This window comes from Balaenoptera acutorostrata, chromosome 1 (genome assembly GCF_949987535.1).
Source record: "Balaenoptera acutorostrata chromosome 1, mBalAcu1.1, whole genome shotgun sequence".
Classification (NCBI taxonomy): Eukaryota; Metazoa; Chordata; class Mammalia; order Artiodactyla; family Balaenopteridae; genus Balaenoptera; species Balaenoptera acutorostrata.
In genome coordinates this window covers 4,803,770-4,826,865 of record NC_080064.1, presented here as the reverse complement: position 1 = coordinate 4,826,865, position 23,096 = coordinate 4,803,770, and the positions used below count along the sequence as shown (strand labels likewise).

The 23,096-nt window shown below is 47.9% G+C and overlaps 1 protein-coding gene across 2 annotated transcripts; it reads left to right on the top strand.

Moving 5' to 3' along the window:
• The first annotated feature begins 186 nt into the window (after window positions 1–186).
• NOL9 (nucleolar protein 9) lies at window positions 187–22,249 on the top strand. 2 transcript variants are annotated; one of them, XM_057551963.1, is made up of 13 exons: window positions 187–567; window positions 1,468–1,687; window positions 2,215–2,342; window positions 5,191–5,326; window positions 5,452–5,548; window positions 6,084–6,181; window positions 11,441–11,509; window positions 12,472–12,633; window positions 12,822–13,119; window positions 13,488–13,599; window positions 15,970–16,147; window positions 17,839–17,972; window positions 18,576–22,249. In XM_057551963.1, exons 1-13 carry the CDS (start codon window positions 208–210, stop codon window positions 18,723–18,725), a joined length of 2,142 nt encoding a protein of 713 aa, XP_057407946.1. In that variant the 5' UTR covers window positions 187–207; the 3' UTR covers window positions 18,726–22,249. The 2 variants fall into 2 exon arrangements, with proteins under 2 accessions (XP_057407946.1, XP_057407950.1); XM_057551967.1 differs by lacking the exon at window positions 11,441–11,509.
• Window positions 22,250–23,096: the final 847 nt, after the last annotated feature.

Sequence of the window (23,096 nt, the reverse complement as noted above, 5' to 3'; positions counted from 1 at the left end):
ACACCCGGCCGGGGTGTCGCCCCAGGCGGCCCCCAGACCCGCCCCCCACCGCCGGAGGGCCTGAGCCTCCAAGAGAACGGGTGAGGCCCGGAGGCCCTGCCGAGGCCGCCGGCAGAGGGCGCCCGCGGCTCCCAGGCCGCTGGACGGGCCGCGGGGCGGAGCGACGGGATCTCGCGAGATTGTCGAGCAGCAGCGCCGGTGGGCAGCATGGCTGACTCGCTGCTACTGTTTAAGAGGGGTCCTTCTCGCTCCACATGGCTGCGGGCCCGCAAGGCCCGGCCCCACCTCATCCTCAGCTACCGGCCCCGCCGCCGGCTCGGGAGGCTGCGCTGGCGCGGCCGAAGGCGCTTTCGGCGGCGATTGCTGCAGGCCCAGGCGGCCGGCGCGGACTGGCGGGAGGGCTGCTGCCTGGTGTCGCGCTCGGCGGCGCCCCGGAGGCCCAAGACCGCGGCCCCCAGCCCCCGCCCGGCCGAGGATCCGGCCCCGAGTTGTTCCGCGCTCCTCCCCATCCCGCCAGTGCGGTCGGCCGGCTCGGGCCGCGCCGTGTTGCTGCTGCCGCTGGGGCAGGTAGGTCGCGCCCGGGAAGCCGGAAGGGCAGAGCAGGAGGGGTGGGGACGCAGCCCCGGCAGCTGCAGGCTGGGAGAGGCCCGTGTCCCCCTGCGGGTCCTTTGGACGCATTCCTCGGGCGGTGGTGCTGGGCAGAGCGTAACAAGGACCCTCCCGAGGGAATTCTAAGTCTTCGGGGCTGGAGGGACTTTAATAGTAATGATAATAATATAATGTATATATATAATACATACATTATATATATATAATATACTATATATAATATATACAATATAATAATATAATGATAATAATAGCACTTGCATTTACCGAGTGCTTAGAAATGTCAGGCTGTAAGTGTTCTAAGTGTTTGGGGCATACGAACCCATTTAGTACTCATGCATACTCTACGGAGTCATTACCGTTAGGAATGGTTACAGAAAGAAAGAATATAGCTTAGGTAACTTGCCAGAAAGTTATACAGCAGAGGTAGAGCCAGCAGTCAAACCCTGGCAGCCTGATTGCAGAGCCCCTGACGTTTACCTGAACGTTGGTCTGGGAGGTCCCCCGCAATACAGGAGGGAGGGGAAAACCCAAGAACGGGAGAGACTCGGCAGGCGCTGGACCTTTGTAAGAACAGGGAGCCATGAGTACAGCAGAGCTGAGTTCAGGGGGCCCCCCCTGGGTCAGTGTTCACCAGACTCTCTGTCCCTGTAGCTGCCATAGGATATGATCTTAGGTTAAAAATATTAATATTTTAATCTATTAGTTTAAAATACTAGTCACCTACAGGGTATTCTGTTACTTGGAAATCAGCCTCCTTTTGATGTCTGAGTAGCCAGTTAAGATCTTAGATGTTTTCTGTCATTGGTAACAGAATCTGTAACCTTATTTCTTCCTTTCTTTTTTCTTTCCCTCTAGGGCTTTACTTTTAGCGGGATCTGTCGTGTGACCTGCCTCTATGGCCAGGTGCAGGTGTTTGGTTTTACCATCAGCCAAGGTCAACCTGCCCAAAATGTCTTCTCTACCTATACCCACTCTCGCCTGACTATCAATGCAGTTCATTACTCAGTGCATGAGAAAAGCAAGAAAGAGATGAAAAGGGAAGCCCGAAGTTTGCTCAGATCTTATCTGAACCAAGGTAATGAAAAAAACTGCATGATTTACTAAGGGTGTATCATAATAAGGTGAATAATTTTTTTTTTTTTTTTTTTTTTGGCTGTGCTTCCCGGCATGTGGGATCTTAGTTCCCCGACCAGGGATTGAACCCGTGCCCCCTGCATTGGAAGCGCAGAGTCTAAACCCCTGGACGGCTGGGGAAATCCCAAGGCAAATAATTTTCAGATGCTTACTATGGCCTAGAACTTGTACTGTTTACTGGTATCTATTTAAACTCTCACCAGGGTCTTGAGAGTGAAGCTATTGCTTTCACGATTTTACAGATGAGAAAAGTTGCCCAAGGCCACACAGCGTGTTTAGGTAGCAAACCTGGATTGACTTCCCCACCCAGGTGTGCTCCTGTCATGCAATATGGCCTCCTGAAAAAGTCTCTCAAACATAATTCCTAGTCTCAAAAAGTTTGAAATTTAGCAGAGGAGGAGGAGGTCCTAAAGGACATAGAGTTTAATGGCGTGCTATTTCTAAGGTAGTTTATATCTCTCTTTACAGATGACAGATATTGTTTGATGAAGAATTTTTCTCCTCTGTGTTCCATTCTGTTGCTGGAACGTCTGAAAACCTCCACTGTGAACTTCATAATCAGCCATCCAGGTTTATCTTACATTTTCGTACAAGAGGTAGAACCAGTTTTCATTCAGAGTTTTGCTAATTACTTTCACCAAAACAGTCAGATGACTATGTAGGATGCCCCCTTGGAAGATCAGTCTGTCTGTCACATTGTGCTGTAAGTCATACAGAATGTGACATGTGTGTAAAGTAAAAGTAGTCAGTATAGAAGGCTATATCATGAAAATTGTCTCTTCTACCCCCCTTAGCTTCATTCCCCAGAGAAAGTCATCGTTTTCTACTATAGTTGGTTAAATGCCTTTTGATATTTCTTCAGTGGTTATCTTTATATTTTTTTAAATGGTTATCTTTATATTTTGATTTACTAACTTGAGACAGTATGAATTTTCTCTAAACTCTGAATGAGAATGAGTAATTTCAATGTACTTACACTTTCTCCCATCTCTCTCTTTCTTCATCTCCAAATTTTTGCTGCCCTTATTATTAATTTCCTGAAGTCGGGTCGGTCACTATAATTGTCTCCCACGAGCCAGTAGACTGAGTCAACTCTATAGGAACATCAGACAGACTGGGTGTGAGGTGTGACCGCTTGGGTGCACGGAGACGGGGCGCTGCAGGAGGAGACTTAAATCTGTAGCTTAAAGATGCCTCTTAGACATTCAGCTGGAAATGTCAAGTGGGAGGTGCAGTGTGTGAGTCAAGTTCAGAGAGGAGGTTGGGAATGTAAATTTGGGAGCTTTCAGCAGAAGAGGGCTCTGGAGCCCATGAGACGGGATAGTAACACCAAGGAGTTGATACAGGTAAAAATGAGAAGCTTCCAGGTCTGAGCCCGAGGAGCAACAAAGGGACTGAGCAAAGCAGGCGGGTGTGGTCGGGGAGCCGCTGAAGGATGCGGAGGCCCCGAGGCAGCTGATGGTGAGATGAGGCCTGAGAAGGGAACTTGGGTGCAGAATCACCATCTGGACAAGAGTGGTTTCATTGCATTGCTGAGGGGGCTAGCCTAACTGGAATGGGGTCAAGACCTGGGGAAGAGCGGAACTCAAGGATTTAGTAGTAAGGGATTTTGCTTTTAGAGAGTTTAGCTGTAAAGGGAAGAAAGAAATGAAACAGTGGTGGGAGGAGTGAACATGAACTAGAGAGTTCTGGATTTTGTTCAGGTGGATGGAAAAAAACCTCGTGATTGAACACAGCAGGTGGGAAAGATCCACAGGAGAGAGCACGCTGGTGCATGAGGGAGAGGATGGCTGGAGCGAGGTGGGGGATTGGACCTCGAGGGGCAGGTTCTGGTGTCTGTGTGGAGGGTTGGCCTTAGGAGCAGAGGCAGTTCCTTCAGAGTGGCTGAAGGCAGTGCCTGGGACAGAGCCAGGGGCAAGGGGAAGGTTTCTTCTGATTGCTTCCCATTACGCTGTGAGATGGTTCAAGGTTATCACCTAGGGCGTAGGAGGGGTTTGGAGGCTGGAAGATATGAAACAAGGGCAGGACAATGGACAGGCGCTTGTGGTCATGTAAATTTAATCTAGTACAGAATCCAGCAGCTTGGTCGGAGCCACAGAGAAGGGAATGGAAATCCCGTGTTACCAAGTGAATGTTTCAGATGCCACGATCAAACTCATTCTTTTTTCATGTATTTTCAGCTTTTTGTTTTGTCCCTGCAACTTACCCAACCAGCAGTGTTTATACTCCTTATGATCTTTCTTGGATAACTTTCCTTTCCACACTTACGTATTAATACATTCTGGAATTATATTTTCATATAAGGCAGATAGTAAACTTTAACTGATCTCATTTTATAAGATGTTCCTGTTTTTCCCTCAGTGATTGATAGTTGAGCGGAGTGTAGAATTACAGGTTCAAAGAAGTTTTCCTCGAAACCTTGAAGGACTTGCTCCATTGTTTTCTAGAATCCAGAATAGCTGCTGGGAATCCTCACCCCAGGCTGATTCTTGCTCCTTTTATGATGTCCTTCTCCTCAGGGTTGATGAATTGCATGCGGATGTGATCGTGGGTGGGGTTTCTTCCTGGGTCCTCTCTTATTCCATCTGAGACCCACTTGCTTCTGCCAGGGCCCTGCTCTCATTCCTCCGGTGGCTTTCCTGTGGTTTCCTGCTACTTATGCTAGAATGCCATCGGACTTAATGTCTCCACTTCCCACATCCTTTCAACTCTTTTTTTTTAAAGATTTATTTTTTATTTATTTATTTTTGGCTGCATCGGGTCTTAGTTGCGGCACGTGGGCGGTTCGTTGCAGTGCACGGGCTTCTGTCTAGTTGTGGCGGTGGGTTTTTTTTTTTCCTCTCGCTCTCTAGTTGTGGCACGCAGGCTCCAGAGTGCATGGGCTCTGTAGTTTGCGGCACGCGGGCTCTAGTTGAGGCGCGTGAGCTCAGTAGTTGTGGCGTGCTGGCTTAGTTGTCCCACAGCATATGGGCTCTCAGTTCCCCGACCAGGGCTCGAACGCCCATCGCCTGCATTGGAGAGCAGATTCTTTACTACTGGACCACCAGGGGAGTCCCTCCTTTCACCTCTGTCTTTTTGCTTGATGTTTTTGGAGACTGTCTTGACTTTATTCCAAATCACCAACCTGTTCTACAGCTGGGGTCTTTGGTTGAATTTTTCTTGTGGCCATCACTTTTAAATTTCCATGCATTTTCTTTTTCTCTGGAGTCTCCCGCAGAGGTGGTGGCAGCTTGGAAGTAAGCGTAAGCTGTGAAAATACAGACATGGACGGCTTTGGGAGTCAACAAGACTTACCGGAGGGTTGGATTTGGGGGGTGAGAGAAAGGGAGGGATCAAATTTATCTTTTGTAGCTCACAACTATATGAGACTTATTAATTTAGAACCGAAGAAAAAGAAGTGTATTTGTTTTCATCTTTTCTTAAAGTTTACATTGTTACTTTCAGATTCCGACTTTCCAGATTAACTCTGAGTATTTCGCCTTGAAATCTGTCGGCATTAGAAGAGAGAGAAAAAAAAACGGCCTTCGTTTAACCGAGAGTGCCTTTTCAGTCATGGACGAGTTAGTCAGCGTTTCTTGTGGTGAGTAATACGTACCGATACGGTCTAGCGTGTTTATCCACCAAAGCCTCAGAGGGTTACTGTTGATGATCAGTGTCCTAAAGAAGATGGCTAATTTTAGGGGTCAATGTTTGTTTCACCTCCAGAAGAAGCAGACGGCTGCCCGGTCATTCTGGTTTGTGGCTCTCAGGACATTGGAAAGTCAACATTTGTTAGATACCTGATTAACCAGTTGTTAAATAGGTAAGAGTATTTTTGACATATTGCTAGATTTTTGGCAGGAAGTAGGATTTTTGATTTGAGAAACTAGATGGGAATGCGTCCTGACTCCTAAGCAGAGATTATATACAACCCTGCAAAGCCACTCAGCTGAGTGAGGCGGTCTGGTTATACCAGGTTTTGGGGTGAAGTGATGGCGCTCTCAGGTATACCCACCTTGCCTGTCGGTGAGCTCGCGACAGTTGTCACTTGGTCTCTGAAAATGTATTTGTCCAAATCCAGAGAGTCAGGGTAGGGATAAATTCTGATGCATTTTAAAAATAAAATGTTAAGAAAGGCAAAGTTTTATCCATATAATGAGTGGACACTGTGGCCTTGCTTGCGTCCCATTTTCTCTTTACCGTTCTTCTGTGTTGGTTGTCATCTTTGAAGCATTCTACCTATGAGGCTGCATGGGGTGGATTATGCCTGTGCGTCACGTAAAATCTTTACAATCTGATTTACCCTTTGGGCACAGTAAAACTAGTTAAGATTTTCTTTCTTTCTTTTAAATTTTCAGTATATCCTGCATTGACTATTTGGAATGTGATCTGGGACAGACAGAATTTACTCCGCCAGGTTGCATTTCTCTGCTTAATGTTACAGAACCAGTTCTAGGTATGTATCATATACTTCTTAAATGTCTTGGTTTTATACAGTGCGAAAGTAATGATACAAAAAGTTCAAAGAGGGCTTCCCTGGTGGCCCAGTGGGTAAGAATCCGCCTGCCAATGCAGGGGACACGGGTTTGAGCCCTGGTCCGGGAAGATCCCACATGCCACGGAGCCCGTGCGCCACAACTACTGAGCCTGCGCTCTAGAGCCCACGAGCCACAACTACTACTGAAGCCCGCGCACCTACAGCCCGTGCTCCACAACAAGAGAAGCCACCACAATGAGAAGCCCGTGCACCACAACGAGAGTATTTCCCGCTCGCCGCAACTGGAGAAAGCCCGCACGCAGCAACGAAGACCCAACACGGCCAAGCAGCCAAGGATAGATAAATAAAATAAATAATAAATCAAAAAAAAAAAAAAGGTATTGTTTAAAAAAAAAAATTCAAAGAATACAAAAGTATAACATAAAAAAAGAACATTCTCCCCCACTCCCAAACTCATGGTCTTCCCATAACTATTCCTCTAGCCTCAAAAAACAAAAACAAAAACCCAATAATACCTTTCTAGGGTTCCATTTTAGTAAATGGAACTCCCATCCATTTTATTTTATGTAAATTGGAAGCACTTTTCAGTAATATTAACATCTTATATAACCCTATACAATGACCTAAATCAAGAAATTGACATTGATATAATACTATTAACTAATCTATAGATCTTTTTTCAGAATTCATCAGTTATCCTACTAATATCCTTTTTATGTTTCAGACTCCAAATCAGAGTCCCACATTGCTTTTTTTTTTTTTTGGCTTTGCCTTGAGGCTTTGCAAGATCTCAGTTCCCCAACCAGGGATTGAACTCGGGCCACGGCAGTGAAAGCCTGGAATCCTAACCACTAGGCCACCAGGGAACTCCCACACTGCTTTCTTTTAATACAAAAATATACATAATATGATATTTATCATTTTAACTATTCATGTGTACAGTTCGGTGGCATTAAATACACTCATAGTGTTGTATACCCATCACCACTATCTACCTCCAAAACTTTTTCACTGTCCCAAACTGAAATGCTGTACCTATTAAACAATAATCCATTCCCCACCCCAGTCCCCCACAGCCCCTATGGATCTCTAGCCTACTTTCGGTCCCTATGAATTTGCCTAATTTAGGCACCTCATATTAAGTGGAATCATGCAATATTTGTTCTTCTGTGTCAGGCTTTTTTCACTAAGCATAAAGGTTTTAAGGTCTGTTCATGTTGTAACATATGTCAAAAGTAATTCCTTATGGCTGAAAATTATTCCATTATGTCACATTTTCTTTATCCTTTTAACTGTTGATGGACACTTGGATTGTTTTCATTTTCTGCCTATTGTGACCTTGAACAAAGTAGTTGTGGCATGCAGGCTGTGGAGCGCGCGGGCTTAGTTGCCCCACGGCATGTGGGATCTTAGTTCTCCAACCAGGGATCGAACCCGTGTCCCCTGCATTGGAAGGCGGATTCTTAACCACTGGACCACCAGGGAAGTCCCAATTTTTGTTATTTTAATTATGACCTTTCTTGTGGATGTGAAGTGATATCTCTTTTTGGTCTTGATTTGCATTTCCCTAATGACTAAAGGGTGTTGAGCATCTTTTCATGTGCTTATTGGCCATTTGTACATCTGCTTTGGAGAAATGTCTAGTTTAGTCCTTTGCCCATCTTTTTAATTAATTAATTAATTAGTTTATTTTTGGCTGCGTTGGGTCCTCGTTGCTGCGCGTGGGCTTTCTCTAGTTGCAGCGAGGGGTGGCTGCTCTTTGTTGCAGTGCACGGGCGTCTCATTGCAGTGGCTTCTCTTGTTGTGGAGCACGGGCTCTAGGTGCATGGACTTCAGTAGTTGTGGCATGGGGGCTCAGTAGCTGTGGCACACGGGCTTAGTTGCTCCGTGGCATGTGGGATCTTCCCGGACCAGGGCTCAAACCCGTGTCCCCTGCATTGGCAGGCGGATTCTCAACCACTGCGCCACCAGGGAAGTCCCCCTTTGCCCATTTTTGAATTGGGTTCTTTGTTTTTGTTGAATTTAGGAGTTCTTTATATATTCTCGATGTTAATTCCTTACTTCTAGGAATTTTGTCAGTTTTTGCTCTAACACTTAGGTCTTTGATCCATTTTGAGTTAATTTTTGTGTATGATACAAGGGAAGGGTCCAACTTTGTTCTTTTGCACGTGGATGTCCAGTTTTCCAATATCCATTTGTTGTCCTTCCCCCACTGAGTGATCTTGGCACCCATGTTGAAAATCATTCTGGACTCTTTATTCTATTCCTTTGGTTTATGTCTGCCCTTAGGCCAGCACCACACGTTTAATTACTGTACCTTTGTAGTAGGTTAAAAGTTGGGAAATGTGAGTCCTCCAACTTTATTCTTTTTCAAGATTGTTTGGCCTTTTGGGACCCTTTGCAATTCCATATAAATTTGAGAATAAGCTTTTCCATTTCTGGGGAAAAGGCTATTAGAATTTTGATAGGGATTGTGTTCAGTCTAATTTTTTAGGTCTTCTTTAATTTCTTTTCTTTTCTTTTCTTTTCTTTTTTTAATATTTATTTATTTATTTTGGCTGCACCAGGTCTTAGGTCTTAGTTGCGGCACACGGGATCTTCCTTGTGGCATGGGGTATCTTTAGTTGCGGCATGCAGACTCTTAGTTGCGGCATGCAGGATCTAGTTCCCCTACCAGGGATTGAACCCGGAACCCCTGCATTGGGAGCACAGAGTCTTCACTCACTGGACCACCAGGGAAGTCCCTTTTTTTTAATATATATAAATTTATTTATTTATTCATTTAATTTAATTTTTTTTTTTTTTTTGGCTGCATTGTGTCTTTGCTTGCACGCCGTTTTTCTGTAGTTGCTGAGAGCGGGGGCTACTCTTTGTTGTGGTGCGTGGGCTTCTCATTGCGGTGGCTTCTCATTGCAGAGCACAGGCTCTAGGCGTGCGGGCTTCAGTAGTTGTGGCACACAAGCTTCAGTAGTTGGGGCTCGCGGGCTTTATAGCACAGGCTCAGTAGTTGTGGCGCACGGGCTTAGTTGCTTCGCGGCATGTGAGATCTTCCCGGACCAGGGCTGGAACCCATGTCCCCTGCATTGGCAGGCGGATTCTTAACCACTGCGCCACCAGGGAAGCCCGGGAAGTCCCTTTTTAATTTCTTTTTTAAATTTCTTAATTAATTTTTTAATTTATGGCTGCGTTGGGTCTTCATTGCCGCCCGCGGGCTTTCTTTAGTTGTGGTGAGCGGGGGCTACTCTTCATTGCAGTGCGCAGGCTTCTCATTGTGGTGGCTTCTCTTGTTGTGGAGCACGGGCTCTAGGTGCGCGGGCTCAGTAGTTGTGGCACGTGGGCTCAGTAGTTGTGGCTCGTGGGCTCTAGAGCGCAGGCTCAGCAGCTGCGGTGCACGGGCCTAGCTGCTCCACAGCATGTGGGATCCTCTCGGACCAGGGCTCGAACCCGTGTCCCCTGCATGGGCAGGCGGATCCTTAACCACTGCGTCACCAGGGAAACTCCCTTTTTAATTTCTTTAAGCGGTATTTTACCTCCTTGGTTAGATTTATTCCTAAGGATTTAATTCTTTTAGTTATTGTAACTGGAATTGCTATTCTAATTTCCTTTTCATATTGCTTACTGCTGGTGTATAGAAACATAACTGACTTTTGTGTTTTGATCTTGTGCCCTGCAACTTTGCTGAATTCCGTTATTACCTCTAGTAGCATTCTTGTGAATTCTTTGGGATTTTCTATATATAAGATCACGTCATCTGTGACTAGAGATAGTTTTATCTCTACATTTCCAAGTTGGATGCCTTTTATTTCTTTTTCTTGTCTGATAACTCTGGCTAGAACCTTTAATACAATGTTGAATAGAAAGTAAACATCGTTTTCTTGTTCCTGATCTTGGAGGTAAAGCATCCAGTCTTTTACCATTAAGTAAAATGTTGGCTGTGGCTTTTTCAGTTTACCTTTGTCAGGTTGATAGAAGTTGTCTTCTATTCCTAGTCTGTGGAATGTTTTTTATCATGGAAGGATGTTGGATTTTGTCAAATGCTTTTTCTGTTTCTGTTCAGATAATTGTGTGACTTTTGTTAAGTTGATTTTTAAAGGAAGCAGACGGTATCACATTAGGTTGCTAGATATATTAGCGATTTAACACGCTTTTAGTCAGTAAGAATTTTTAAACACATTTACTTTATTTTAACAGCTTTCTCAAAAATACGTGTTTCGGGTGGGATAGGGAAGGTGAGAGGGAGACGCAAGAGGGAGGAGATATGGGGATATCTGTATATGTATAGCTGATTTACTTTGTTATAAAGCAGAAACTAACACACCATTATAAAGCAATTATGTTCCAATAAAGATGTTAAAAAATAATAATAATAATTGTTTAGGGGAGTCCCCTAGTGGCCTAGTGGTTAGGATTCCGGGCTTTCACTGCCATGGCCTGGGTTCAGTCCCTGGTCTGGGAACTGAGATTCCGCAAGCCACACGGCGCAGCCAAAAAAAAAAAATTGTTTAGACTTAGCTCTTTAGCTGGTTTCATTGTTCCTCTTTTACATTTTCTCTACTTCATTTAATTTTTTTTCCTTTTTTATCCCTTAGTATTTCAGTGGGTATTTCTAAAAACAAGGACACTGCTGTGTAATCATAATACAACCACCAAAATCAGGATAGTAACATTGCTACAGTGTGGTTACTCGATTTTGTCCACTGTTCCAATCATCTGTGTAGGCCCAGTGTGTACTTACAAATCTTTAGTCCCCTTTAGTCTGGAACAGTTCCTCCAGCTTTTCTTATCTTTTATGACCTTGACAATTCGAAGGGTATGTTTGTAGGCTCCCCCGTGGTTCGATTTAGAAGTGACGCTGTTCCCCATGTGTCATATCAACATGCCGTCAGTTTGTCCTGTTGCCAGACACGTTAGCTTTGATCAATTGGTTAAGATAGTGTTTGCCAGGGTTTTCCACTCTAACTAGGTGTGCTCTTTTTATCTTCTTCTGGGTGTCATTTCTTCTAGATCCCCTCCGTGGACAGAATTAGGGAATATGCATATGCTTAAACCCATGCATGTCATGTATGTACGTATATAATATGTGTGTGTGTGCATATATATGTACACACATATTTCTTTGTCTTTCTGTATCTTTCTGTTTATTAAGAGCCATGAGTTTACACTGATCATTCTTTTTTTTTTTTTTTTGGCCACACCACGTGGCTTGCGGGGTCTTAGTTCCCCACCAGGGATCGAACCTGGGCCCCCTGCAGTGGAAGCGTGGAGTCCTAACCACTGGACCGCCAGGTAGTTCCCTGCACTGATCATTCCGATTCTAATCTAGCACCCAGGGTTCATTCTAGTTAGCCTTCCCCCTTCCATATTTATAAGTTCCTTCTCTGATGGTAAGAACCCTGGCTGCCGTTATTCTCAGTATATTTACATATTTGCTCATTCCCCTTGTATTTGCTCAGTCCCTCGACTACGCAGGCCACCTTCTCTGTTGTGGGCTGCCCCGAATCCCCTGGCCCCGACCTGGAAGGGAGCCTCGCCAGCTCTTTCCCAGGTGGCCTCGCCCCAACCGCATTGACCAAGGCCCTTGCCCGGCCAACTGTGTTGCGACGTCGTCCTGGCCACCTGTCTGCTGTGGGCGCCGGCCCCAGCCAGAGGGGATGGACAGACTGCTGTTGTGATTAGGGAGTATCAGCTCTGGAGCTGGACCACCTGAGTTCAAGTCCAGCTGATTTCTACTAGCTGTGTGACCTTGGTCAAGTTAATCTCTTTCTCAATTTCCTTGTCTGTAAAAATGGGGAAAGTAATACTACCTGTCTCACAGGGTGTTTATGAAAACTAGAGACTGTGTGTGTAGCATACGTAGGACATAGTAAGTACTGTAGTCCAACAGGTGACTGCTGCTGTTATTAATCGTTGTTTCCTTAGTGTGTAAGCCCTGTAGGGATGTTTGTTCAGTTCACAGAAATGTCCTAAGTATCTAGGACAATGCCCAGCATTCAGTAGGTGTTCAGTAAATGTTTGTTGAATGAGTGGCGGTATTAGGACTTAGTTGGGGTTAACTGTGTATGTAATCGTGAGCGTGTCTTTGTGTGAAGTTGAAAGCTTAGACTTCCGAAAGTAGGAGCACAGCTATTCCTAGTGGTAGGACGGGCTCGGATTTCCTGAGGAGCTTTGTCAGTGACGATGGCTGGACCAAAACCCTCGCCACCTCTTAGGTTCTCCCGGATTGATGACTCTCATCTTTATCTTCTTAGGACCACCTTTCACCCACCAGAGGACACCCCAGAAAATGGTCTATTATGGGAAGCCTTCTTGTAAAAACAACTTTGAAAATTATATTGAGATAATAAAGTATGTGTTCAGCTCCTACAAGAGAGAGTCCCCGCTTATCGTCAACACGATGGGCTGGGTGGCAGGTAAGCCCACAGAGGCGCATGGGTTGGGCGGGAGGGTCGGGCAGTGGGGATAAGTGCGTGGCTTCCAGACATTAGTGCCGAAGCCTGGTTTTTGGGCAATTCCTTGTCTCAGAAGCAGTCCAGCTTCTTGCAGGAGTGTGTCGCCTCTCTGCGCACTAACTGTGCTCCCGTGGTCTCCTTCCTCGTAGACCAGGGTCTCCTGCTTCTTATTGACCTGATTCGACTGCTGTCGCCCAGCCACGTTGTTCAGTTCAGCTCCGACCGGGGTAGGTACATGCCAGACCTCAGCCCAAGCTATGTGGACGACATGGACGGCTTGTACACAAAGAGCACGTCCAAAGTCAGAAACAGAGGATTCCACCTGGCAGAATTTGCAGACAATTTGGAATTTGCTGACGAAGAAAAGGAGAATCCAGTTCTGTTTACTGGATACAAACTGATGTCAGTTAAGTCGGAGTTTGTGTCTGGAAAAACTCCAAGAAATAGGTAAGCAAAGCATCATGGCTGGAGAAGTTAGTTTTCTTCAGTCTTACAAGGCCTTCTGTCCTCAATTCCTTCAAAGGAATAGTCCTCTAAAATTTTTCAGATCTCTGTCACAGCTGTCTACTTATGAAGGAGAGTCAGTTATTTTCTGAATGGTTACTTTCCCAGTGGAAACATCCAGAATTGGCCTCCAGGTCTGCTTGCCAGGGGCTTTGACTTGAAGGATTTCCAAGGGGTTTATGGAAGGGCAGGGTCTGCAGATGCTAAGGTTGGACCGTGGGCTGTGTGCATAGAATCTGTGTGATGTCTCTAGTGGGAGGTGGGTCTGTAAGGTTAAATCTCTGTTTACCTCGTTGTGATTTACTTTTCAGAGAATCACATAACAAAGTCCTTCGCGAGTTGGCAGTGCTGAGTTACCTTGGCCAGTTGCAGCCCCCAGTGCCAAAGCCACTGTGTCCCTTACATGGTCTGACACCCTATCAGGTGATCTGAACTCTTGGAATTGTCTTTATTTGGGTTACTTAAACACGCCTACGGCTTCCTGTGTGCCAGGAGCACTTTGACCACTTTATAGCGCCTCACTCATTTAGTCCTCAGGGCAGCCCTATGGTGTAGATTTGGTGACGGTCCCCGCTTTACAGATGGGAGCTGAGTGAGCCAGCGTGAGTGGCACAGCTGGCCGCAGACCCAGGCAGCCCAGCTCCAGAGCCGAGCTCTTCACTGCTGTGCTGGGCCCGACTCTGGTTCCATCCTGGCTAAGAATGTTCTACTAACACCAGGGGTGGCGCTGGGATTACACCCCGGCAGCCCATCTCCGCCCTTGCACTGGCTGGCTGCGTGCAGCTTGGGCTCTCACCTGGGAGCAGCGGTGCCAGACCTCGCAGAACGCTTGTGCAGATCTCACGAGCGCTCACAGCAGGGCCTGGCACCCGGAGAACACTCTCAAACCATTTCCGATATCGTCACAAGTAGATTCTGGCACTAGAGTATGTGCATCTTGGATTCCAACCTCTGAAGAATTCATTTGAGAAGAAACCACCATAACATTAGGATTCCAAATGATGACAGAATAAAACAGCAACAGGTAGCATTTCTAAGTGCTCACCCTGTGCTGTGCTCTCTTCTAAGCCTGGGTTAACTCCTTTACTCAGCGAGGCGCTGTTATTATCCCCACTTTACAGATGGCAGAACTGAGGCCAGGGGCACTGAGTCAGCTTGCCCAAAGGGCCATAGTAAAAGTTTGGGCCGGGACCGGCGCCCAGGCGGCCTGACTCTAGAGCCCAGGGTACTCAGCTCTGCTCTGTGGCCCGTGCAGTGCTGAGCACCCCCGTGCCATGCGCTCTGCCGAGCACGTTACCTGGGGTGGCAGCCTGCCCGGGAGGTGCTGTTACAGACCCCGCTTACAGCGTAGAAAACCGGGCACAGCCAGGTGGACACACTGGCCTGAGGTCGCACAGGCAGGGGCTGTGACCCGGGGGGCAAGGATGCGTTTCCCGTGCCTGATGGAGAGATTGGCTCCAGGCTTCCAAGTCATCTCCACTGAAGAACCTAAGGCAGTTGGTTTAATGGAGTTTTGGTTGATTTACTGCAATTTACTCACTTGGCGATGCTCTATAACTGAACGTGAAACTTACCTGCCAGTAATTTAAACTGCCTTTTGTTACAAACTCACATTTGTTTTTTTAACAATTTTTTAAACATTTTATTTATTTTTGGCTGTGTCGCGTCTTCGTTGCTGCGCAGGCTTTTCTCTACTTGCGGTGAGCGGGGGCTACTCTTCATTGCCGTGCGTGGGCTTCTCGTTGTGGTGGCTTCTTTTGTTGCAGAGCACGGGCTCTAGGTGCACGGGCTTCGGTAGTTGTGGCTCGCGGGCTGTAGAGCGCAGGCTCAGTAGTTGTGGAGCACAAGCTTAGTTGCTCCGCGGCACGTGGGATCTTCCCGGACCAGGGCTCGAACCCGTGTCCCCTGCATTGGCAGGCGGATTCTTAACCACTGTGCCACCAGGGAAGTCCCCCTCACATTTGTTTTTGAAGCCTAAATAATATGTATAACAAAATGCTTTTCTGGGGACTTCCCTGGTGGCGCAGTCGTTAAGAATCCGCCTGCCAATGCAGGGGACACGGGTTCGAGCCCTGGTCCGGGAAGATCCCACATGCCGCGGAGCAGCTAAGCCCGTGCTCCACAACTACCGAGCCCGCGCGCCACAACTACTGAAGCCCGAGTGCCTAGAGCCCGTGCACCACAACGAAGAGTAGCCCCCGCTCCCTGCAACTAGAGAAAGCCCGTGTGCAGCAACAAAGACCCAACGCAGTCAAAAAATAAATTAAAAAAAAAAAAGTTTTTCTACTTTAAAAGTTTGAAATTACCCAGAAAGTTACATGTTAAAGGTAGTTATTTACCTCTTGCTCCGGGAATGCAATCGATTTTTCTTATTGCGATAGTTAAATGAGGGAGTGAATTGGAGGCTTTTTCTCACTGACTGGATTTTTACTCTCTCCCATCAGGAGGCCTCTCAGTGATGGGTTTTCATAGTCTCCCTCCCTCAGCTTCAGCTCATGTAGGATGTCTCCAAACTTGCATCTCATGTGTCTCTGTAGACAAAGTTCCAGGCGTTCAGTTTAGATTTCTAGCAGGTATTGCTGGTATACAGGAGTTTTGTGTAAGTTTCCTAGGTTCTCTGTGTTAGAACGGTGAAGCACTAAACAAATGCTGGTTGGTGTTTCCATTCTGTTTAGATATTTCTTGGTAGGTGGTTTGGCAGATAGAACTTCAGATAGCTGGCGAGTCAACTTGTAAAAATTAAAAGTAGTCTTTCAAGTAGAATTCACGGGGGGATGCACGTGTATCTTTCAGGTCCCTTTCAATGCCGTCGCACTCCGGATTATCCACGCTGATGTCGCTCCTACCCACATATTGTACGCTGTGAATGCCAGCTGGGTTGGGCTTTGCAAGATCCTGGATGATGTCAGAGGACATGCACATGGGCCCATCCTGCTTGCCCAGACACCCATCTGTGATTGTTTGGGGTTTGGTGAGTCTGAGAGGGACACCTGTCTGTAAACCTACTGAAATTGACCCACTTCTTCAACTGTAGATGGCTGGCCTTGTCCTTGTCGCTGTCACTTGGCTGGAGTGGCCAGAGAGCTTCTCTGTCTTCTGTATAGCGGGCCTTGCGGGCTGGAGGGCAGGAAGGAAGCGGCTCTTTCTCTGCTTCTCCTGCCAACTCCTCCAGGATTCCTAAGGGCCTGGTCACGGCCTCCTTCTCATCTGACATGTTTTCCGTGGGCCCTCCCACCCACTGCTGGGGCTCTAAGTCCATCTTAGGCTGACGTCCGTGGGGTCTCTCCAGCACAACGGTGCATCGGAGCTCCAAGCCCACGTGACCACTGCACTTCTCCGCTTCGATGTCTCACTGGCACCTAAGACTTGGGTCCCAAACTGAGTCCTGATAGGTCCATCTGCCCCTTCCCTGATGTTCTCCCCAAATCTCCTCCTCCTAGCCCGCACCATCCCCAGTTCCCAGGCCATGAACGGTCCTTTGAAGATTTACTCTGGCGTTTGGGTCCGGCCCCTGGGTCCTCCTTGGCACCCCCTTGCTTTCATTCTCCACATCCAGCCCACTCGCAGGCCTGGTAGTTCCGTTTTCAGAATGTCAGACTCCTCTACCGCATCTCTTCTCACCATGCCCGTCTCATTTCTTGCCCCGGACTAGTGGAAAAGCTGTGTAACTCGACTCCCCACAGTCAGGGGTGATCTGAGCACATACGAGATCACACTGCATCCTGGTGCGTCCCTTCGCGCAGGTCCAGCCTGTGGACCCAGCCTCGCGGTGCCTGGCAGGCTTGAGTCCCTGCCTCCTTCACCAAACCTGCCTCACGTGATCGTCCCCCGGCTCACTAACATCAGTAACTGTCAGTGTATACTTCTGGAAGGGGGCTGGGCCTACACACCTCAAGATTAGCAGAACCCTTAGTTAGTATGTGTTCTTGATTTATACAACACTGAACTTCTCAAAAGCATTTCCACAGGACTCGTATGCTTTAGTACAGACCGTAACGAAGGGATTGGTGATGGGGAGAGACTGGGTCATCTTTGCGTTCCCTGCTGGTGGGTTTCTCCCTGGCCCAGGTGCACCTTAGTTAAGACAGTGTAGGACTTCGGTTTCTCACAGCTGAACAAGGAGAAGGGTACAAAGAGTCTTCAGATATGCAAATATGCCGCTTTGTATTTTCAAAGCAAAACACAGTTGACATTGAAACTCTTATTTTAAAAGCCATTCTAGAATTCTGAGTGGTGGGGAAGTTTGATATCTTCGAGATAGGATGTTTTTTAAAAATTAATTAATTAATTAATTAATTTTTGGCTGGGTTGGATCTTTGTTGCTGCCCACGGGCTTTCTCTAGTTGTGGCGAGCGGGGGCTACTCTTCGTTGCGGTGCGCGGGCTTCTCATTGCAGTGGCTTCTCTTGTTGCGGAGCACGGGCTCTAGGCGTGCGGGCTTCAGTAGTTGTGGCTCATGGGCTCAGTAGTTGTGGCTCGCAGGCTCTAGAGCGCAGGCTCAGTAGTTGTGGCCCACGGGCTTAGTTGCCTCGCGGCGTGTGGGATCTTCCCGGACCAGGGCTTGAACCCGTGTCCCCTGCATTGGTAGGCGGATTCTTAACCACTGTGCCACCACGGAAGCCCCCAGATAGGATGATTTTTGTGTGTTTTGTGTGCTTTCAAGGAATTTGTAGAGGGATCGACATGGAGAAGAGGCTTTACCACATCCTCACTCCTGTGCCCCCGGAAGAGCTAAGAAACGTGAACTGTCTGCTGGTTGGAACCATTTCCATTCCACAGTGTGTTCTCAAGAGCCAGGTGAGTACGGCCCCCGGGGGCAGCCCTGGAGCTCGCTGGCCATGTCCACAGTAGAGAGTGGGGGCCTGAAGTCGGGGCGAGAGTCACGGGAGCAGGTTATTGTTTGGGAAGCTTACACTCCGTGGTGGTATGTCAGCGTGGCCTAAAGGTCTGGGGCCCAGAGTCGCCATCACGCACGGCCAGGAGCCCCGTGGTGGAGCCGTCATTGCAGACGTGCGTGTGGGAGAAAAGAGCAGAGGTGGCGTCCCCATGATGGGCCCTCCCTGAAGACAGTCTTCAGGGGTCCCCGTGGGAAGGCCATGGAGGGTCACGTTGGCCAAGGGCATCCGTGTGGTCCCAAACCAAACGGCAGGACCTGCAGGCAGCTGGGGACGCACCAGTGTCCCCCTCCCCACCTACTCGTTCTACCGGTTTGAGAGAGAAGCCTCCACCCCCATTCTCATGCTGTTTGATGGGTTTGTGGGGTTGAATTGTAAGTGGGCCCTTCCAGGGGAGGGGAGCCGAGTGTCTTAGGAGTGAGAGGACCTTCCTCAGACTCTCACTTTTAACACTGTCTTCTGTCTTGGCTGGATTTGAAGTATTTTCTCTGTGTTTCCATTTCAGCGTGGGCTCGAAGGGACGATACCTTACATCACAACAGATTATAATTTTAAACTTCCTGGAGCATCAGAGAAAATTGGGGCAAGAGAAATTGAGGAAACACGTAAAGAGAAAGTACACCCCAAGCCTAAATTCTATCGAAAAACAAACTGATCCTGATGTTCTTAATAAGGGAAGGACCTTTTCTACCGAGAGCTTGACTCTGTCTCCAGGCTGGCACCAGCGGACTGGTGGGGTTCTGTGGCCACAAACGCAACGGCGCGCTTACGTAGCAAACGGTGCGGTGTTTGCTGCATAACTCGTGGATATGTTTAGAGTACATTTAAGCCTGTTCTTAAGTCGACATGACCTAGAGGTTTGCCCTAGTCTTCTGTTTTATTTTCTAAGGGAGTAAAGCAGCAGGGAAAAGTTTGTGCGCCACTGAAACAGAAAGAACATGGTGGATTCCTCATACAGTTTTTCCAGGACCTGGTTGTTGGCATCTGGATAAAAATAGAGTAACGGGAGCCACAGAAACGTCCCAAGGAGGAAGGCAGGCTGGCCAGCCGGATGGAGAGCATAACGGAATATGGTGGCGTCCTGTGGTCCTTGCCCCGGGGCGGGGGCCATTCCCATCCCCGCTCATTGGATGCTCTCCAGCCCCTTCCACGCATGTGGGCCAAGGGTGAAGCCTCTGTTTGGTCTGTTAAAGTTAATCAGGGTTTCAGAGATAAAAGTCTGACTCCAGAGCCCTTCTTCTTCTTCCTTTTTAAAATCTGATGGTGAAAAATTTTATGCTGAAAAAATGCTCTCAAATCCAGGAAGCCTATCTTGGGGCCTCTTTAAAACCAGATTTGTCCTAATTGACTTCGCATCTGAGATTAAAAACACACAGTGGGGGCTTCCCTGGTGGCGCAGTGGTTGAGAATCTGCCAATGCAGGGGACACGGGTTCGAGCCCTGGTCTGGGAGGATCCCACATGCCGCGGAGCAACTGGGCCCGTGAGCCACAACTACTGAGCCTGTGCAACTGGAGCCTGTGCTCCGCAACAAGAGAGGCCGCGACAGTGAGAGGCCCGCGCACTGCGATGAAGAGTGGCCCCCGCTTGCCGCAACTGGAGAAAGCCCTCGCACAGAAACGAAGACCCAACACAGCCAAAAATAAATAAATAAATAAATAAATAAATAAGTAAAAACAAAAAACACACAGTGGGCAGAGCCGGACACTAGGCTGTTTGGAAGAAGGACCGGGGGAGCGGCTCACGCTCTTGGGCTCGGTGGCTGGACCTGAACTCTGTGTCGGTGATGGTGCTGTTCTCCCAGGGGGCTTTGGGGCCAACGATGGAACTCCATCTTCTCCACGGTGGTCAGGATTCTTTAACCTCCCAGGTTGGAAGTGGTTTTGGTAAACAATCAGGACAGCCAGGTCAGGTCACCATTTCTGCGTTTAGGACGCTGAGGCAGCCTTTCAAACTGGTGTTGTGAATTGCAGCTTCCTAGCAGAATGTGTTGAAGGACAGCTATTAGGATGTGTAGGTTTTAACGTTTACGTTCATTTAAACCGTTGTCATTGTCTTAAGTACTCACGTGGCTTCTCATCTCATAGAGCCCTTGTCACCGTCCAGGATCAGGTGTGATAACCCTAGAGACCATTTAATGACTAGCTTCTTTTTTTTTTTCTTTTTTTGCGGTGGGAACCATTTAATCTGCATACGGAGACTTGTATTTACTGTGATTCTTTCTACCAGAGGAACAAAGGGCGCCCTGCAGGAAGGGCTTCTTTTTTTTTTTGAATTTTATTTATTTTTTTATACAGCAGGTTCTCATTAATTAGTTAACCATTTTATACATATTACTGTATACATGTCAATCCCAATCTCCCAATTCATCCCACCCGCCCTACCCTAATGTCTAGCTTCTTAGTTGCTTCTTATTTATATCTAAATTTAACTTGTACATGGTTTTCTTTCTTGGCCTTGCAAAGACTATTAACAGACAATCCACCATCAACTTTTTGCCTCCTTCCCAAGTTCCTGTACCTTTACAATAATACTGTAGGTCTTTAGCAGCAAGTGGTGGCCTGTCATTTGCGTTTTCATTAAATCCAGGCGCGCCTTTAGCCTGTTTCCTGCTGGCCTTTAAGGCTGCGGGCTTCAGTCTCCGGCAGTAAAGAAAACAAACGTTGCCGCTAGAGGGAGCTGTCAGCCATTGGTCAGCTGGCCATACGGAGGCTGGAGATGGGCCGAGGAGCCCGCCTAGGCCTTTGTCAGCATCCAGAGATGCTGGAGGCAGGGTGCTGTGGTCAGCTCCAGGTGTGCCAGTCAGACTGGCAGCGGTGCCTCCACCTGGTGTGTTTGACTGTCAGTGGCGATGGTTTGGGCTTTCTGTCATTACCACTGTCTGTGATGGCTCAGGATGGGTAGTGAGAGTTCTGCGTTGGAGATACTCTTAACAAAAACTCAGTCATTTCTGTGTGTGATTTTTAAAGCAGTACATGCTTATTTTAAGAAAATTAAAGGAATATATGACTTAGAACAAGAACCCTTAGTCACTGATTTTGTGGTTCCTGAAAATCAGCTCTTTAGATCTGTTTCCAGGACAGGTAGACATGAAAATGAAAAGATTCTCCAATTCTAGGGTTGATTTTATTTTGTGAAGAAAGGTAGTTCTGTTTCCGTCTGTCCCCCGATAGACCTTGGGGGCAGACACCACTGTATCCTCTGAGACCCCAGATTAGAACTGAGGACTTAGGAAAGGGGAGACGGGTCGGGGAGCTGGCTCTTGAGGTGCCTTGGTTTTTGAAGAATCAAACCCTGGAAGTAGCTGGCCAGAGAGGACATGGGGGTGGCGGGGCCCCGGCTGCAGCGAGGGAACCCACTGCCGCTCCTGGGGTCCCTGTGACAGGCGGGTCCTCACCCTTCCGGGCACTCAGGTTTCTGCCCGACAGACGGCGAGAGGACCAAGGGACGTGGGACGGTGATTTTTAAAGCATCTGGTAGTTGTTTCCCTTAGATTTGGTTGAGGCCATGTAATGGTTAAGGCAGCAGGCTTTGATGTTGGAGCTCTGAGTTCACCTTCTGGCTGGGCCACTGGCTAGCAGTGTAGTTTTGAGGGGTATTTAACCTGAGCCTGTGTCCTCTTAAGATGGGCGGATCGCGCTTCCCTCAGGGCCCCTGCGTGAGGAGGGCGAGAGGCGTGTCTACAGCAGGCGTAGCAGTAGCTCTTAGTTTGTGGCCTGTCTCTGAGGGTTGTAAATCCAGAAGGCAGGACCAAGATTGTATTCCTCACAGTCACACCGGGACAACGCAGAAACTGTCGGCATCGGAAACCATCTTACCCGGCGGCCCCCCGGGCAGGTTTACCTCAACACCGTTCTTCCTGCTGCGGGTCCTGCTCAGGGCTCCGGAGAGGAAGGTCCCAGGGCTTCCACCGATCACCCGCTCCTGGGAGTTTTTCATAAACCCCACTAACTGCTTTTAAAATTGTGTGACCAGCTCACCCATGTAGGAAATGACCCTGAAGTCCACCACCACGTAATCACTGTTGATGCTGTGATGCTGTCTCGTCCAGTATTTTTCTAAAATGCACACGTGTGTTTGTTTTATAAAACTGGTGTCCAACTGTGTGTATGGTTTCTATCCAGCTCTTTTCAATTAATATGTGAACTTCTGTATCATTAAATATTTTTGAGAATGTGAATTTAATTGTGTAATTTTGTTGCGTGTATAGATAGACCATTTTATTCTCGGAAATTATTTAAATGTTTAGGAGAAATTATGGGGAAAACATCGAAAGGGGGTAGTGAAATCTAGGTGTCATAGTGGGGAAGACAGGAAACCCCAGCAAGTGCCCGCACCTTTTCTCTGTTTCAGTATTGAGCGGGATAAACTCCAGTGGGAGTTCATCTTCATTTTTCCTTTTGGGCCCATGTATGTAAGTTAAATCGTTTCTGGACTATCTTTGAGAGTATATTAGCAGGGAAAAGAATTTTGCTCCCAGAAGAGTTCACATAGAAAGAAAGCTAGCCAGCAAGCCGGGGGTCTGTGTCTGTAACCGCCTCTCCGAGAGCGAGAGCTCAGCCCCTCGGCCCTCGCTCCCAGGGTGGGGCCTGGTAGAGGCAACGAGACTTGGCTGACAGGCCGAGCCTGAACAGTGGCTAAAATAAATATGGGGGCCATCTGTGCAGTAGGGGGAAGAGCCACGTGAGGTAGGGCCTCCAGAAAGCCTTGGCTGAGTTAAAGTTATTTCCAGGGCTTTGCCAGGAAAAGAATGGGGCAGAGGGTGGGCCGCGGGGTGAGGGAGCAGTCTGAAAGGAGCCGCACTTGGAGTTGAGGGGCAGCAGGTCCAATCTGGAGATCCCGGGAGCTGAGTAAGCAGTCTTGGGAATCGGCAAACAGCCGAGCCGGGCAGACAATGTGTTGGGCTGGGAAGCCAGGGGTTGCCATGGCGACTGGCCCCGATGCTGCTGTGCTGCTCAGCGGACTGTGGCTTGGGTTTTTCTAATGCTTTGGACCCGGGCTCGTCTCCGGGCTGTGAATGTCAGCCG